General features: G+C 35.2%; 1 protein-coding gene across 1 annotated transcript in view; it reads right to left on the bottom strand.

Moving 5' to 3' along the window:
• IMPG2 (interphotoreceptor matrix proteoglycan 2) overlaps positions 1-19,926 on the bottom strand; it is a gene marked incomplete at its 5' end in the record, with an annotated part of 88,769 nt that extends 68,843 nt beyond the window's left edge. Inside the window, 3 exons of the mRNA XM_081026618.1 lie at positions 1,816-1,982; positions 19,142-19,396; positions 19,845-19,926. Coding sequence (XP_080882744.1) covers positions 1,816-1,982; positions 19,142-19,396; positions 19,845-19,926 — 504 coding nt within the window. The remainder of the gene's footprint in view (positions 1-1,815; positions 1,983-19,141; positions 19,397-19,844) is intronic.
• Between the last annotated feature and the right edge of the window lie 327 nt (positions 19,927-20,253).

A 20,253-nucleotide genomic window follows, 5' to 3' on the forward strand; every position in this document is an offset into this window, starting at 1 on the left:
TGCTAACTACGTCACATATATTTCCTGCTCTACCAGTTGATCCTATATCACGGACACAACTGAGATGGACAAGGCTGATATAAATATAAATATGTATATGTGTGTGTTTCTTTTTTCATTGAACAGCTATTCCACGTTATCCACTGCAATGTGTGAAACTGGTAATGATTCAGGAGGGAGGCCCAGTGGTATGGGGGAAAGAATATGGATTTTGGAAAAGAAAACTGCGTCTGGATTTAAGTTCCAGCCCATCTGGTTTTATGATCTAGGATCAGGAATTTAGTAACTCTGTTGTATGATGTTCTTATCTATATAATGGAGCCATTACTACCTCTTTGTAGGGTTGCTGTTTATTAGATACACGTAATGTTTATAATACATGGCCTGGTACATGGTAGATACTGCATAAATGGTAGCTATTCTTATAATTATTGATACTGAGCAGTTAAAAAAATGTGACAGAAGAAAAATATATGGAATACCTTTGTTTAAAATGTGAGGTACCATGACTAAATGATGAGTTCATTTTAAAACACACAAAAATCTGCACACCTTCAAAATGTTCATAACCCTGCAAAACTTGTCTTGTTTCCACCCATGTTTATCAGACCATCCTTCTCTCCCCCAACTTGCCTCCACTTAATGAGATCATTTCTCTGTAGGACCAAATGTTAAAAGAAATTAATAGTATGAGTCTGCTAGACATAAAATAATAAAAGTAGAAAGACTAGGAAACTATACTATGCTACTTTAAGATGTACTAATCTAAGTAAAAATATCTCAGAGTTATGTCATCAATAACGCTTTCCTCAGTCTTGCTAAGGTACATGATATTTAAAATCAATATTTAAAATATTTATAAAATTTATAAATTGCAGCAAACAGGAAAAATATGTAGGTATTGCTTAGTTTTATTTCAACAAATATTTATTGTACATTTACTTTATCGTGGAATGAAAAATGAATAATAATGACATAATCCTTGCCCTTCAGCTTATAGTCTACTAGAGAAATTAATCACATGTAAACGAATAATAATAAAATGTAAGAAGTACAACATTAAAGAATGAATAAAGAATTATGGAAGTTCAAAGAATTCTGAGAGCTAAATTTGCTACATTGGGAGTTGGTTCCTCACAAGAAAAATTATACCAGAGCTGAGGATGTGTAAGACTTGAAGAGACGGACAGGGAGATAGACACAGGGTATATCAGACAGTATGAAAAATTTGCCACATATATCTAAACAGTTTTGTTTTCTTTTCATAAATACATGCATGCTCCATGAAAAGGAGAAGGTGGTCAAATAATTTGTCTATGTGCATGCTTACTTATCCTTTGCTAAGAATAAACTAATGTCTAAACCAAGGAAAACAAGTAAGCAAATTCATTAATTACGATCATATTTATACTTTACACAACATTTATTCAACGAACTATATCCTCTATCTTAATTAGAATCATTGGTATTCACTGGTATCCAATCTGAATGGATAATGTGTAAAACTTTGGCAAAAATGTTTGACTCTCACAGATTTATATTCTTAGCCGAAATCTTTGCTTAGTACTATTTCCAAATATTTACATTTATTTATAAACAAAGGTTCTCAGTGGATTAACGATGTTTATATAATGGCCAGAGCCAGGGATACAAAGGCCAGGCCACGTATCCTATGTGGCAGCTCACTCAAACAGCCTAATTCAACAAAAAGAGCAAAGCAGGGATTTGCCACTCATTCTTTCTTCCTCAGGCCCTAGCTGTGGATACTCGCTCCATCCGTGGTCCAGCAATTCCTTCCTTTGTTATTACACTTACCTTCATAATTAAGCTTCTGTGTTCCACAGACTGACTAAAATTTGTGGCCATTTCAAATATAGTTGTGATTCCATCCTCACACAAATTCATCCAGTAACTATATTCCTCATGCCCAGGAAGGCGATCCCAAAAAGTCCTAAAGGCTTCCCAGACAGCTTCTTGACACACTGAAAAACAGAAGTATTTTTTATGAAAAGTTAACACACTTTAGAGTTCTCACGATGATCATGGACCTGTTTATTCAGATTCCTGAGACACACTTGCCCACAGCGTCTTTTCTGGAGGGACATGGGAATGATTCTCAATCAAAGCCCTTCTGTTTCTTATGTCCTGTTTCAACTTTTCAGATCTGAAGAGAATTTTTACTTCCCACTTCTTTCCTTTGCAAAGGGGATTGACTCACCTCCTCAGAGGTAGGGGTTTTCTCCCCATCTCTTTAAAATAAAACAAAAAAATCCATGTTTATATGTTTATGCTTTATAAAAGTGGAGCTGATGTTAAGCATGCTTCAACTGGTGAATGGATAAACTGTGGTACATCCATATGATGAAATATGATTCATCAATAAAAAAATGAGCTTTCCAGGGTCTTGAACATGTATTTGTACACCCATGTTCACAGCAGCATTATTCACAACAGCCAAAATGTGGAAGCAACCCCAAGTGTTGATCCAGAGATGGATGGATAAATAAATGCAGTCTATTAAGCATAAGACCTGACACAATAAACTGCATTGAAGAAAACATAGATACTAAACTTATGGACCTTGGGTTCAAAGAGCATTTTATGAATTTGACTCCAAAGGCAATGGAAGTAAAAACTAAAATAAACAAATGGGATTATATGAAACTGAAAAGCTTCTGCACAGCAAAAGAAACTATTGACAAAATAATGAGGCAACCAACTGAATGGGAGAAGATTTTCGCAAACAGTTCCTCTGATAAGGGGCTAATATCCAAAATATACAAGGAACTCATGAAACTCAACAACAAAAAAACAAACAACCCAATTGAAAAATGGACAGAGGACCTGAAGAGACATTTCTCCAAAGAGGATATACAAATGGCAAATAGACATATGAAAAAATGCTCAACATCGCTAATCATCAGAGAAATGCAAATGAAAACCACAATGAGATATCACCTCACCCCAGTCAGAATGGCTTTCATCAACAAAACAAATAGTAACAAGTGTTGGAGAGGCTGTGGAGAAAAAGGAACTCTCATACACTGTTGGTGGGAATGCAGACTGGTGCAGCCGCTATGGAAGGCAGTGTGGAGGTTCCTCAAGAAATTACGAATAGAATTACCATATGACCCAGCAATCGCTCTCCTGGGTATCTACCCCAAAAATATAAAAGCATTTCTCTATAGAGACACGTGTACTCCAATGTTCATTGCAGCTTTGTTTACGGTGGCCAAGACATGGAAACAACCAAAATGTCCTTCGACAGATGAATGGATAAAGAAGTTGTGGTACATATACACAATGGAATACTATTCGGCGTTACGGAAAGATGATATAGGAACATTTGTGACAACATGGATGGATCTCGAGAGAATAATGCTAAGTGAAACAAGTCAGACAGAAAAAGCAGAGAACCCTATGATTTCACTGATATGTGGTATATAGACCAAAAAGAACAAGACAAACAAATGAGAAACAAAAACTCATAGACACAGACAATAATTTAGTGGTTACCAGAGGGTAAGGGGGTGGGGGGTGGGTGATGAGGGTAAAGGGGATCAAATATATGGTGATGGAAGGAGAACTGACTCTGGGTGGTGAACACACAATGGATTTATAGACGATGTAATACAGAATTGTACACCTGAAATCTATGTAAATTTACTAACAATTGTCACCCCAATAAAATTAATTAAAAAAAAATAAATAAATAAAATAAATAAATGCAGTCTATACATACAATGGAATATTATTCATCCTTAAAAAGGAGGAAAATTCTAACACAGGCTCAACATGGATGAACCTTGAGAAGAGTATGCTAAGTGAAATAAGTCAGTCACAAAGGACAAATATCTGTATGATTCTCCCGAAAAGAAATACTTAGTTTTGTCAAATCAATAAAGACAAAAAGTATAATAGAATGGTGGTTGCTAGGGGCTAGGGAGAAGAACAAATTAGAAGTTATTGTTTAATAGGTACAAACTTTCAGTTTGGGAAGATGAAAAAGTTCTGGAAAGGGATGGAGGTGAAGGTTGCACAGCAGTGTGAATGTACTTAATGCCATTGAACTGTACACTTAAAATGGCTAAAAAAAAATAACAAACGAGCTGCAAGCCATGAGAAGATATGGAGAAGACTTAAGTGCATATGGCTAAGTATAAGAAGCCAATCTGTAAAAGCTATATACTGTATAATTTCACCTATATGACATTCTAGAAAAGGCAGAACTATGAAAATTGTAAAAAGATCAGTGGTTTCCAGAGGTTCGGGGTAAGAAGAGATGAATAGATGAAGCACAATGGATTTTTAGGGCAGGAAAACGACTTTAGTAGTGTAATAGGGAATACGTGTCATCATACATTTGTCAAAACTCACAGAATGTAAAACACAAAGAGTAAACCCAAATGTAAATTAAGAACTTTAGTTAAGAATAATGTGTCAATACGGGCTCATCAATTACAACCAATGTGACATACTAATACAGGATGTTAATAAGAGGGGGAATCAGTGGGGGGACAGTGACAGTATAGGTAACTCTCTGGATTTTCTGCAGTTTGTATAAACCTAAAACTTCCCTAAAAAATAACATCTAATAATTTTAAAAAGATATGAGAATTTCACAGAACAGAAAATGATATTTAGGAGAAATACAAGAATACTGCTGTATTAAAATAAAAACTAATTCAATCTATCTGCTAAATAATCCCATAGCATCAAATCTGAAAGGATGCGAAACAGGCTGTCTGCCCTGCGTGTAACCACTTTACTGGCCAGATGCAGGACATGACAATAAATAGACTGAGATGGGAGCAAAGAGGTGAGTGGTGAGGGAGAAAGAAGGATATAAATGGACAGAGATCAAGGAAATTACTTTTCATCTCAAGAAGATTGAACACTTATCAGGCAGCACATTGAGGTGGAGCCCCTGAACTCACAGAGTCAGAAGATCTGAATTCCAGCCCTAGCATTCGGAGTACTAGCTTGATAAATGTGGGTAACGTACATAGCCATTCAATGCTTCAGTGTAGTCATCTTTCTTTCTTAATGGTATGAATAATTACTTCCTTGCTTACCTTGCTGGGAAAGTAATTTATAAACAGCATAGTGCTACATGAGTATCAGATGTTATTATCACATTGGATTCTATTTGTCTGACAGTTGTGTGATAGAAGACACTATAAGCCAAAGATCAACTCCTAACCTTTAACAGAGTGAACTATTGAAGGTTTCTCTATCAGTTGGTTTTTCAGGGTTGAACTGAACCTTGGGTTGCACACTTAGTTTCTCTTTCAGTGAACTAACTGCATCCTGATTACTGTTCTTTAAAACTTTTGATCCTACAACATAGAGTCCAGCAGTGACTGGCTGAGGCAGAGCTGAAGATAATGCAAAGGTGAAAGTCAGGATTGGTAAACAAAAACAAAAAGTGAATGTACGTAAGGTCTGGTTATGAGGTAAGAGAAAGTATAAAAACTATTGCGAGTTACCACGTAAACTACCAACGGAGACAGTGGGGGGTGGGGGGGCAGGGAGGCGGTGGCAGCATTAAGTGAGAAAGGAAAAAGGACAACGAGGGGCAGGGGGTCTCGGGGTTGGGCGATACGGTGACACCGGAGGCCTGGTGGCGGCAGGACATCGGGGCAATCAAGGCTGAAGCAGCCAGGGAACGGTGGCGGTGGTGGACAAACAGACTGACCCAGCCGGGCGGTGGTGGGAGCAGTGGGAGCAGCGGGAGGAGCGGGAAGGATGGGCGCCGTAAGCCATCTGCCCAAGGAGAACGCGCTATTCAAGCGGATCTTGAGATGTTATGTACATAAACAGTATAGAAATGGATTGAAGTTCTGTAAACAAATCCTCTCTTACCCTAAATTTGAAGAGCATGGAGAAGCCCTGGCTATGAAAGGCAACAGTAACACTATCATAGTAGGGGACTTCAACACACCTCTGACAACAAGGGACAGGTCTTCCAGATAGAAAATCAATATGGAAACAACAGCCTTAAATGACACATTGGACCACTTGGATCTAATCAATATTTTCAGAGCATTTCACCCCAAAGCTGCAGAAAACATGTTCTTCTCAAGAGCACATGGAACATTTTCCAAGATAGACAATATATTAGGCCACAAAACAAGTCTTGATAAATTTAAGAAAATTGAAATCATACCAATTGTCTTCTCTGACCACAGTGCTATGAAATTAGAAATGAACTACAGGAAAAAAAAAAAAAACTGGAAGACACACCAATTCATGGAGGCTGAATAACATTACTAAATAATGAATAGGTCAACCAGGAGATCAAGGAAGAAATCAAAAGATATCTCGAGACAAATGAAAATGAAAACACAACGACCCAAAATCTATGGGATGCTGCGAAAGCAGTCCTAAGAGGGAAGTTCATAGCACTGCAGGCCTACCTAAAGAAACAAGAAACATCACTAATCAACAGTTTATCTTCACACTTAAGGGATGTGGAAAAAGAACAGCAATAAGCCCAAAGGGAGTACAAAGAAGGAGATAATAAAGACCAGAGCGGAAATAAATGAAATAGAAACCAGAAAAAAATACAAAAGATGAATGAATCCAAGAGTTGGTTCTTAAAGAAGATAAACAAAATCGACAAACCTTTAGCCAGACTCATTAAAAAAGAGAGAGGACCCAAATTAGTAAAATCAGAAATGAAAGAGAAGTGACAACAGACACCACAGAAATACAAAAAATTTTAAGAAATTATTATGAGCAACTATATGCCAACAAATTTGACAATATGGAAGAAATGGACAATTTTCTAGAGGCGTACAACCTTCCAAGGCTAACTCAAAAAGAAACAGAAAACCTGAATAGATTGATTACCACCAAGGAAATTGAATCAGTAATCAACAATCTCCCAACAAACAAAAGCCCTGGACCAGGTGGCTTTACAGGTAAATTCTACAACACATTCAAAAAAGAATTATCACCTATTCTCCTCAAGCTCTTCCAAAAAATCCAGAAGGAGGGAAGACTCCCAAACACTTTTTACGAAGTTACTATCACCCTGATCCCAAAATCAGACAAAGACACAACAAAAACAGAAAACTACAGGACGATATCTCTAATGAACATAGATGCAAAAATCCTCAACAAAATATTAGTGAACAGAATTCAGCAATACATTAAAAAGATCATACACTAAAATGATCAAATGGGATTCATCCCTGGTATGCAGGGGTGGTTCAACATCCGCAAATCAATTAATATAATACACCACATTAACAAAATGAAAAATAAAAATCACATGATCATATCAATAGATGCAGAAAAAGCATTTGATAAAATCCAGCAGCCATTTATGATAAAAACCCTTAAGAAAGTGGGAATAGAGGGATCACATCTTAACATAATAAAGGCCTTATATGATAAACCCACAGCTAACATCATACTCAATGGGGAAAAGCTAAAACCATTCCCCCTAAGATCAGGAACAAAGCAAGGTTGCCGACTTTCTCCACTTCTATTCAACATAGTGCTGGAAGTTCTAGCCACAGCAATCAGACAAGAAAAAGAAATAAAAGGCATCCAAATCGGTAAGGAGGAAGTAAAATTATCATTATATGCAGATGACATGATACTATATAGAGAGGACCCTAAAGACTCCACCAAGAAACTATTAGAGCTGATAGATGAATTTAGTAAGTAACAGGATATAAAATTAATATTCAGAAATCAGTTGCATTTGTATATACCAATAATAAAACATCAGAAGGAGAAATTTAAAAAACAATCCTATTTACAATTGTTTCAAAGACTATAAAATACCTGGGAATAAATTTAACCAAAAAAGTACTCAGAAAATTATAAGACACTGAAGAAAGAAATGAAAGAAGATACAAATAGATGGAAACACATACCATGTTCACGGATAGGAAGAATTAATATAGTTAAAATGTCCATATTGCCTAAGGCAATATACATATTCAACGCAATTCCTATCAAACTACCAATGATGCTTTTCACAGAAATAGAACATATAATCCTAAAATTTATATGGGACCATAAAAGACCCTGGATAGCCTCAGCAATCTTGAGAAATAAGAACAAAGTTGGAGGTATAACAATACCTGACATCAAATTATACTACAAGGCTACAGTAATCAAAACAGCATGGTACTGGCATAAAAACAGACACATACATCAATGGAACAGAATAGAGAGTCCAGAAATAAATCCATGCCTATATGGCCATTTAATCTACAACAATGGAAGTAAGAATGTACAGTGGGGTAAAGACAGTCTATTCAATAAATGGTGCTGGGAAACCTGAAAGACACACGCAAAAAAATGAAGCTGGACCACCTCCTTATACCATATACAAAAATAAATTCAAAATGGCTTAAAGACTTAAATGTAAGATCTGAAACCATAAAATTCCTAGAAGACAATATAGGAAGAAACTTCACAGATACTACCCGGAGTAAGATTTCTACTAAACTTTGATAAGAAAAAAATAAGAAAAGTAAGAATCAGGGCTGGCCCGGTGGCTCAGACGGTTAGAGCTCCATGCTCCTAACTCCGCGGGCTGCCAGTTCGATTCCCTAATGGGTCAGTGGGCTCTCAACCACAAGGTTGCTGGTTCGACCCCTCAAGTCCCACAAGGGAAGGTGGGACTCTGACCCCTGCAACTAAGATTGAACACGGCATCTTGAGCTGAGCTGCCACTGAGCTCCCGGATGGCTCAGTTGGTTGGAGCGTGGGCTCTCAACCACAAGGTTGCTGGTTGAACTCCTCAAGTCCCGCAAGGGACGATGGGCAGCACCCCCTGAAACTAAGATTGAACAGGCACCTTGAACTAAGCTGCCGCTGAGCTCCCAGATGGCTCAGTTGGTTGGAGCACGTCCTCTCAACCACAAGGTTGCCAGTCTGACTCCCTCAAGGGATGGTGGGTTGCGCCCCCTGCAACTAACAATGGCAACTGGACCTGGAGCTGAGCTGTGCCCTCCACAACTAAGATTGAAAGGACAGCAACTTGACTTGGAAAAAAAGTCCTGGAAGTACACACTGTTCCCCAGTAAAGTCCTGTTCCCCTTCCCCAATAAAAATCTTAATAAAAAAAGAAAAGAAAAGAAAAGTGAGAATCAGTGCTGAAGATAACTTCCCATTTTCATGGGTTGGAAGACTTACCATTGTTAAATGGCAGTATCTCCAAACTGATCTACAGTTTGAATGCAATCCCATCAGAACACTGGCTGACTTATTTTGAAATTGACAAATTATAAAATTCAAATGGAACTGCAAAAGACCCAGAACAACCAAAACAATTTTGAAAAAGAAGAATAAATAAATTGGACTTCCTCAAAATCAAAAACTTTTGTTCATGAAAGATAGTCAAGAAAGTGAAATGACAACACACGGAATGAGAGAAAATACTTTCAAATCATTTACCTGATAATGGATTTATAAAGAACCCTTATAACTCAATAATAGAAAGACAAGTAACCCCATTTAAAAAGGGGCAAAGGATCTGAAGACATTCTTCAAAAGAAGATATTCAACTAATCAAAAAGTATATAAAAAGAGGCTCAACATTTTAGTTATTAGAGAAATCCAAATTAAAACCAAGCGATACCACTTCACACTCCCTATGACGGTTATAATAATTTTTTTTTCAAAGGAAAATCATAGAGCTGGCAGTGATGTGGAGAAATCAGAACCCTCATATTCTGCTGGTAGCAATGTAAAACGGTGTCCGTACTTTGGAAAACAATCTGACAGTTCCTCATATAACTGAAACATTCTACTATATATAGTAGGATATGTATTTAGGAGATTTAGAATCTTCTAAATATATACGCAAGAGAAATGAAAACAACTCAAATGACCATCAAATAATGAATGAATAAACTAAATGTGTATCTCTACACATTTATCTCTACAATATCTGGTGTATCTCTACAATATTATTATTTGACACCAAAATAGAATAAAGTACTGATACATGATCTATCATGGATGAACTTCAAAAACATTATACTAAGTGAAAGAAGCCTGTCACAAAAGACCACATATTATATTATCTTATTCATATGACATATGACAATAGACAATTCTTACAGTGACAGAAAGCAGATAAATAGTTGAGTAGGCCTGAGGCGAGAGGTAGGGAAGACAGAGGGATAAGAGAGTGATAGCTACTAGAAGGTGTGGGATTTCTTTTTGAGATGGTGAAATATTCTTAAACCAAGTATGGTCATAGTTGCTCATTTCTCTGAGTATACTAGAAATCCATTGAATTATATACTTTAAACGGGTCAACTGTATGGTATGTAAATTATATCTTAACAAAACTGTAAAACAATTGCAATTCCCTCTGGAACGCTAATTTATTTATCCAATGAATTTTCAACTGGGAGCTATCTGACAAGGAGTTCCAATTAACTAACCTGAAATGATAGAATTCAGAATATTTATTTTACATTTCAACAGAGGAGAACTGGGTGGGGTTGGAAATATCTGGAGCATTCATGCAGCTCAGACAGGGAAAACCTAGATAGGACACTGCAGACAGTAGAGAGAAGAGCAAAATCAGCATGATTCCAAGGAAAGATGTACTAAGGAAAGAAAAACTCTACCAGAGACAAATGCCACACACGTCACTACTTGACCTAGAAGGGGACCTACCTGTTCAGAAGTCACATCCTTGCGAAATAATTTTCATGTAGCCTTTAGTTACTGCTGAAGATAACTTTCTATTTGTGAGGAGATAAGTAATCTACAAATACCTTTCTTCTAGCAGAGAAAAGCTGTTCTGCAAACTGGAAGAAGGAAAAATGTGATGACAATGTTCTGAGGAAGGAAATGACAGCGTTTAATCTGTCTTTAATCCTGGTCCTAGGGGTCAGGTGGTGCATCTTATCCAGGACATAGAAAGCCAGGACGGAACAGTCTTTTTTTAGGGTAATATATTTTCCTTTCATACTCGTGGCACAAAGAAAAATCCATTTGGTGCAATATGGCAAGAAAAAGAAATAAAAGGTATACAAATTGGAAGATAAGAAGTGAAACTATCTTCGTTTGCAGATGAAATAATCATCTATGTAGAAAACCCTAAAAAAGCTACTAGAACTAATAAATGAATTTTGCAAAGTTGCAGGATAAAAGGTCAATATAGAAAAATCAGTTGTATGTCTATATGCTAGCAAGGAACAATCGGAAATTTATCTTTTTTGAAATACCACTAACAATAGCATGAAAAAAAGTGAAATCAATAAATCTGATTTTAAAAAGGTGTGTAGACCTATACACTGAAATTATAAAACATTGCTGAGAAGAATTGAAGAAGATCATAATAAATGGAGGTATATGTCATATTCATAGATCAGAAGACTCAATATTATTAAGATGACAATTCTTAAATTGATTGATAGACTCAAGCCAATCCCAGTCACAATCCCAGCAGTCTTTTTTTGTAGAAATTGACAAGCTGATTCTAATATTTATATGGAGGACAAAGGACCTTGCATAACGAAACAAATCTGAAAAAGAACAAAGTTGAAAAACTTACACTGTGTGATTCAAGACTTATTATAAAGGTTATAGTAATCAAGACAGTATGATGTTGGCATAAAAGGCAAGAAAGGTTAATCTTTTTAATAAACGGTGCTCGAATAATGACTATCCATATGCAAAAAAATTTACTTTGATGCATATACAAAAATTAACTCAAAGATCACAAACCTAGATGTAATACCTGAAAACTATAAGACTTCTACAGGAAAACATAGAAGAAAATTTTTGTGATTTTGGGTTGTGCAAACTTAGAGTTGATGCCAAAAGCATGATCAAAAAAATGTTAAATTGGGTAGATACCCAAGAGAGGGATTCCTGGGTCATATGGTAATTCTATTCGTAATTTTTTGAGGAACCTCCACACCACCTTCCATAGCGGCTGTACCAGTCTGCATTCCCACCAACAGTGTATGAGGGTTCCTTTTTCTCCACAGCCTCTCCAACACTTGTTGCTATTTGTCTTGTTGATGATAGCCATTCTGACTGGGGTGAGGTGATATCTCATTGCGGTTTTTATTTGCATTTCTCTGATGATTAGGGATGTTGAGCCATTTGTGACAAAATGTGTGACTTATTTCACTTAGCATAATAATCTCATTATGCTAAGCGAAATAAGTCACGCAGAAAAAGTTGAGAACCATATGATTTCACTGATATGTGGAATATAAAACTGAAAGCATCAAAGAAACAAGACAAACAAACAAAAACTCATAGACACAGTCAATAGTTTAGTGGTTACCAGAGGGTAAGGGGAGAGGGGAGTGGTAGCTGAGAGTAAATGCAATCAAATGCTGACTATGGGTATGAACACACAATGTTATATATGGATGATGTATTACAGAATTGTACACTTGAAACCTATGTAATTTTACTAAACATAGTCACCCCAATAAATTTTAACTTAAAAAATGTTAAATTGGACTTTATCAAAATTTAAAACTTCTGCTCCTCAAAAGACATCAAGAAAATAAAAAGACAAGCCACACGTTGGGAGAAAAAGGTATGCAAAACTCCAACAAAGAATCTGTATCTAGACTATATTAAGAATTCTTATAACTCAAAATAAGACAAACAACCTAATGATTTTTTAAATGGTCAATATATTTGCATAGACCAAATGCAAAAAGATATACCAATGGCAAATGTGAAAAACGATGCTCAACATCATTTATTATTAAGAAAATGCAAATTAAAACCACAGAACATCACTTTATATCCACTAGAATGGTTACAGTTATAAAAGACTGACTATAGCACGTGTTGCAAGAATGTAGAGAAACTGGAACCCTAATTCACTGCTGGTGATACAACCATCTTGGAAAACAGTTTGGCAGTTTCTTAGAAAGTTAAACATACACCTATCATATGGCCCAGCCATTCCACTCCTATTACCCAATAGAAATGAAAGCATATGTTCACACAAAAACTTGTACAAAAATGTTCATGACAGCTTTCTTTGTAATCACCAATAACTGACAACAACCGGAATATCCCATAAAATGGAATACTACCCCACAATAGGAGGTAACAAAGTAATGATACACAAAAAGGTCACACATGAGTCTCAAAATAATTATACTGAGTAAAAGAAGAGAGTACATTGTTTGATTACACTTACATATAAAGGTGCAGAAATGCAAATTAATACACAGTGATAGAAAGCAGGTTAGTTTGAAAGAAATGGATTTAAGTAAAGCAGCATTACTAACAAACTGAGCGCTATAAAAAGTTATTCAAAGATGATTATCACATCATAGGAAAAATCTGTATTTGCATTTTGAGGAAGCAAACAATAAAATATCTTGAAGGATGTATAGGAGTTTACCAGGTGTATAATCAGGAAGAATATTGGGTGAACAAGAGATAAGTTATTGTTTAACATAATATTCACAACATCTATACTTAACACTTTGAGGTCAGAGATATGCCAAGGGAGATTTCTTATAACTGTGTAGCTCTAAGGTAACAATAGAATCGTAAACCATTGATATCAATGGTGAGGTAAGTATTTTTCATTATCCACTATATATAATGGGGGATTTAGCAGAGGAAATTACAAAGTGTGCATAAGGGTAAGATATGAATGCTTCAGCAATCACATAATTCAGTTATGGAGGTAAAACCACTATTGGAAACTACAGTCAGAATTCTGAAACGCACACCAACAGTCTCTACATAGAGATGCATACACATGTTCAAACCTCATGTTCTAAGTGGAGATGCTAGTGATGATGTTTACAAGCTAAAAGAAACTAAGATAGGCTGTACTTGTCCAGAGTGACTTCAAGTAGAGAATGGGATCTGAACTAGAAGTCAGACATTGAAAAAAATAGAGAGAAGAAAAATATCAGGAATATAACAGCAAAAATATCCCAGAACTGAATGGCATAGGAATTAAAATAGAAAAGATTACAATGTCCAACAGAATCAATGAAAAAATGTTCACCTTTGAAGAAATCTTTTAGTTATATAAAAAATATGTTGGTACCCCAAGTAAAACAATACAAATCTAACTATTCTAGACAGTTGAAAACAACAAATAAAAAGACATAATAGTCCAATGGAACAAGAATTAGACTGCTGAGTTATAAAACAGTCATGGGGATGTAAAGTACAGCATAGGGAATATAGGCAATAATATTGTAATAACTATGTATGGTGCCAGGTGGGTACTAGACTTATTGAGGTGATCACTTCCTAAGTAACAAAATATGTCTAATCTCTATGTTGTACACCTGAAACTAATATAATATTGTGTGTCAACTGAAATTGAAAATTTTTAAAAGGGAGAAGAATATCTTAAAAAGCATTAGATAGCTAAGAAATTTCTTCAACTAGCTATTAAAAAGATAATGGGGAAACCACTTCAAAGTTTAAGGGAAAATAATTTTGAACTAACAATTCTATTCCCACTTATCTTTTTTTTTTTTTTTTTAATCAAATCTTAGGATTTTGTTTCCCCCCCAGTGGAACTAAGGAATAAAACAAGAACAAAGACTGAAGGAAAGAGTGATTCCAACTCAGGCCGGTATTAAAGGAAATCCCTGTGCTCGCTTCGGCAGCACATATACTAAAATCCCATAACATCTGGTGCTCCATCCAATTTGGGTTTTTTTTCCCCCCCAGTAAATTCAGACTTTTTGTAGTCTGTACTCAAAAACAAAAGAAATATTTGGTTAGTTCTGGTCAAAAACTTAAATAACATATTCATAGCCATAATCATCAATCCTTGGCTGTTAGAGTAAAGCTATGTTATTTTATTTTATTTTATGTTTTATTATATCATAATATTATGATATTGTATCTCTACCTAAATAAAATGCTTTAAAATTTAAAAAAATAATGAAATACCAGTTTCTGCATTAATTAGGATATAGGTTAATTGTTATAACAATAAAACCTCAAAATTCAGACCCTTAAATGTCTCCCAGAAACTATCTCCCAGAACAGTCCACTGTAGATGGACGGTTAGGTCACACGAGGGTTACCTTCCATAAGGATCTCCAGGCACCCAAGCTTGTTTATTTTCACTGCTTTGCGCTCCTCCCAGGTATCTTCCTTACCTGCTTAATAGAAGCTGGCTCACTAAACCACATTTGTTTTCTTTGGCAATGAAGAAAGAAGGGAAACAGATGACCATCATTTTCATTTTTAAAATTTGCGATTTTAAGCTGCTCGGACACCACTGGCTTGAATTTAGTCACGTGGCCTTATCTACCAGTAAGAGAGGCTGGAGAGGGAAATTTCTAGCTTTGCATAGGGTTCTATGGCTAGATGGAATAAGGGCAGAATGGTAATGGAGGAAAATTAGAAATCTGTCATAGGAGCAAACCAGTAAATACTTAAAAACAGAAAAAAGTAAAGTGGTTTCTGGAGGGGTGAAGGGTTAGAGAAAGAATGAAGGGTAAAAGGAGCTCTTGATTTTCAGAATTAAACTGTTCTCTGGTATTTTATATTTAAAATCATGTTGTATGTAATAATTTTGTTATATTTAGAAATTAAACCACAAAACAATTTGTAACATTAGGAAACATGGGGGAAAATAGAAGGAGAGTGAGCAAAGACATACAGTCAAGGTAAAATCATTTACGTTTAAAAATATATAGTGTTGGGCGGTTGGATGGCTGAGTTGGTTAGAGCTTGAGCTCTGAGCAGTGGGGGTTGCCAGTTCAATTCCCACATGGGCCAGTGAGCTGCGCCCTCCACAACTAGATTGAAGACAATGAGCTGCCACTGAGTTTCAGGAGAGGCAGCCAGATGGCTCAGTTGGTTAGAGCTCAAGCTCTTGACAAGGTTACCAGTTCAGTTCCCAAATGGGATAGTAGGCTGCGCCCCCTGCAACTAAGATTGAGGATGGCGACTGGATTTGGAGCTGAGCTGCGCTCTCCACAACTAGATTGAGGGACAACGACTTGGAGTTGATGAGCCCTGGAGAAACACACTGTTCCCCAATATTCCCAAATTAAAAATCTTTTACATATATATATTTCTTTTATATACATATGTATATATATATATTTCTTTTATATATAAGATACGTATATATATCATATATATAGTGTTGTAGGAGTTTCTGATACAAACATTGACATTCAGAGCTTTGGATAGTGTTTATAGAAAGAAATAGAGAGATTCCTAATTTTCCTGAGATTATAGTAAAAGAAAAGTGCTCCTTTTTCTCCAACACCTACAGCATGGTCACTTAACATTTTTAAATCTTGAAGAGCTATGAGAGAAAAAGAAAAAAATCAAAAGAAAATACCTTTCAGCTTTTACAATTCAGAGTTCTTTCCCTAGTCCCCCCAAAAAAATTGACCGTGGGAGATAGGCTTCGAAGTTGTGTTATGTGAGGGCACATGTTTATGTGCACGTGATGAGAGGAAGACACGGCATGGAAACTCTTTTAAATAATATAAATGCATGTTTGGCTTTTGTTTCTTAAAATAAGTTACTATTGTCAACTAATTTCCTCTTATTTGTGTTAGACACATTGAGTGTTTAAATAGTAATATGAAATTTCAAAATAAAATGAGAAACTAGAAAAAAAATAGTAACAACAATTAGAAGCCAGACAAAAAAAGAGTATATAGTATAATTATATTTATATATAGCAGTGTAGAAAATGCAAACTAACACATGGTGATAGAAAGCAGATTAGCGGTTGCCTCCGTACTGGGGTAAAGGGAGGCGGTAAGGAAAAGGGGAATTAATTACAAAGACACATGAGAAAATGTTTGGGGTGATTGATAAATTAATTATCTTAATTGCAGTGATAATTTCAAGGGTAAATACATTTGTCAAAACTTATCAAATGCATGCTTTAGATATGTGCAGTTTAAAATCCATCAAAGTAAACCTTAACGAAGGTCTATTTTAAAAGGCCCAACTACAAACATGACTTTTTTAAAATGAGAGAGAATATACTATTAATTACATTCTATTCCAAGCACCCTAAGCATCTGTTTAATTTTAGAAATCATTAGGTTTAATGTAGTTGCTCAGATGAACAAGACAAAAACTCATAGACACAGACAACAGTTTAGTGGTTACCAGAGGGTAAGCGGGGAAGGAGGTGGTAGATAAGGGTAAAAGGGTCAAATATATGGTGATGGAAGGAGAACTGACTCTGGGTGGTGAACACTCAGTACAATATATAGATGACGTATTATAGAAATGTACAGTTGAAACCTATATAATTATATAAACCAATGTCTCCCCAATTAATTAAAAAATATTAAATAAAATAAATGTAGTTGCTTCTTGCTTAAATGGAAATATTTTTCAAATCTGTTAAACCAACTAGCAACATACACTAAATTCTCTATAAGCAAAAACGGGGCAAACCATTAGATTGAATTAGTTTGGTGTAAAGAGCTAAGATCCTTCGTTGGACATTAAGTGTATCTCTCACTCCAATTTCCAATTATTTGGTTCTAAGGGTAAAATCCAATTATTTCTTCAAAATCTCTTCAAAATCAAGACCTATGTTGAAATACTCATTTTACCTAATTTTCAAAAATATAACAAATGAAATATGTACTTTTTACCATAACAGTAACAGTTACATCAACATTGTTGCAATCTCAATGTGCTGTCCAGCCCTTTTAACTTTATGAGGTCCCTTTCCAATAATACTACTCATAGCACCTGGATTTTAAAGTCAATTATTCTAGGAATGCTTTATTTTTGTTTTGTTAAGTCATATTCAATAGTATCTCTTGAATTTATAAACACAAAAGCAAAGCAATGAAAAGGCATAATCAATCTAAATGACTGGCTATGATTGATTGTTTCCTCTTTGCTATTTAAGCAGCAGCCATCTTGATATTCTAATCTATTTAAAAATAAATGTCAAGTAAAAATCCAGGTAGTAGAAATCATATTTTGATAAGTTATAAACTGTCATGCTTATTCATCTTCAGTTCCTTTTCTCTTTGAAATTTGCCACTCCTAGCATATGCCCTATACACAAAAGGCCAGGTCAATGGATTTCCATTTAGAAAGTAAAAAGAGAACTTATTGCTTAATAGGGTTTGATAGCCTCCAAATACAATCAAGAGATATAAATGGAGTCCAAAATTTGTTTTAATTAAAAGGTGCTAATACATTGTGCCACCTTAAGAAATTTTTTTAAAAGTCAAATATATAAATATATGTAATATTTGATATTAAATTTTTCATTTTAAAAACACTTGCTTTGGTAAGGAGGGAAGAGGGGAAGAACAAAATAAAGGAAAATAAAGAAGATAAAGTAGCTGCTCCAACTGACAGTTGATATAGCCCATTGCCTGAAACATAGTAAGTACTAACTAAATAGTAAGTGCTAAATAAACACTAGCTGAATGAAAAGCCTGATTTCACTATCATTTCATCATCTATCTCCACTTTAGTTTACCAGCATCACATCCATATTATGGCTTTTTATTGGCTCTTGAGCAGCAGAAACCAAAGTTTGGGAGTCCTTCAAATATCTAAGGGATATATTATGGTCAATTAAGCAATTCTGGTTAGTAAATACAAGAAATAGAGCATGAATTCACATAAAAGGCACGATATACAAAATAATACCATTTGATTAAAAAGAAAATACTAGTTTTGTTGCCTTAGGGTCCATTCCACCATGAGAAGTGCCATCAGTTTTAGACGTAAAAAGTTTTATGTGTACCAACTAGAGAGTAATCAGCATGAGTCTACAGAATGTCTACTCTATAAAATACTGAAATTGATTTTATTTTCATGCATAAAATAACTAATCAATCAAGTAAGTAAATATAGCTTGGTAAATATATTTTGTGGGCATACTTAGGCAAATTACTGTAATGAAGAAGTAAAAATTGTATTTATCCAGTAACATAAACTGGTATCTTTGAAGTGCTTAAAAAGACTTGAACTGTTTCCTCTCAAAATAGTGTAAACTTTCCTCTGATGCTGTATAAATACTATATTCTTGGCAAGTTATGTTTCCAGTTAGTAGAAAGATATTTGGCTCAGTTCCTGTCTAACATCACAAATTTTGAATTCTGAGATACAACAAATGTGATACAACTATGTTTGAAATTCCTTCCAGAGCCCAAGAATTTGGATGTTCACTTACCTCGTACTTGAAAATACTTCACATGGCTTGCCAGCGCCTCTGTAACACTTTCATCTGGGCAGATTTTCACTCCATTAGAAAACAGAGTAGATCGTCTTCTTCGGAGCAACCGCTGTCTCTCAGCTTCTCTGTGGTCCAGAGGTTGTTTCTTTTGCATAGACAGAGAAGGGTCTGTGGATTCTGAGTCAGTCAGGAGAAAAGAAACTGCGCTCTTGGGTTCTTGGATTTCTTCTAAAGATAAGTAGGTTTGTGCAACAGAGTGAAAGCATAAACAAGGCTTCTGATAATAAGTGAAGATACAGTATGAAAGGTAACAAAGAAAAACTGGCATTTGTGCCACATTTGGATTTGAAGTCAATCTCGGATTACAGACATGCATGCCTAAGGAGGAGTGAAGCATTGAATCTTTTTTCCTTTTAATTTTTACTCCTTTATTTCAAGATTGTTAGTTATTGAAATCAAGTGTATATCTACTTTCAATACAAGAAATAAAAGGAAGTAACATTTGATCCAGGAATTACTAATGAAGAGAAGAACCAAAATCATTGGAGAGATTCTAACAATTTAAATGAAGCAATATCAAAGATTAATAGAGTAAGTAGTATTTAATTCAATTTCTTACAGCAGTCACATCAAATAAAACTATTTTTAGAGAGAATATAATACAGATATAAAGATAAAAACCATGTAGATTTTTAAATACCTGTTGATGAAAGATTTTCTTCTATCAGGACGAACATCAAAATACCCAAAGAAATCTTTCCAAAATGTGGAAACATAATCATTAGGCCAAAACCAAAGAAATGAGAGGCCAAAATCTTTGAGCCCCAATGCCCCGAAACTTCTAATAACAAATTGTTACAGGAAAAGTCTACCATTTAAAAGTTTATGTTTGAGAACTGACAAATATTCCAAAACCATTATAAATGAGCTTAAATAAAAACGGTGTGCTTTCAAAGTACCTCTCGCTTTTCTGAAATAACCAGCATGCTATGAAAGCAGGAGAGATAAGCTAATTGGAACAGATGGGGAGAGACAATTTCTTTATTCTAATCTGGCCAGCTAAGCTCTTTACTAACACTCTCCTTGCCTTAAACAAGCAGTTCATTTAA

This window comes from Rhinolophus hipposideros, assembly GCF_964194185.1.
Source record: "Rhinolophus hipposideros genome assembly, chromosome: 2".
NCBI classification, from domain to species: domain Eukaryota; kingdom Metazoa; phylum Chordata; class Mammalia; order Chiroptera; family Rhinolophidae; genus Rhinolophus; species Rhinolophus hipposideros.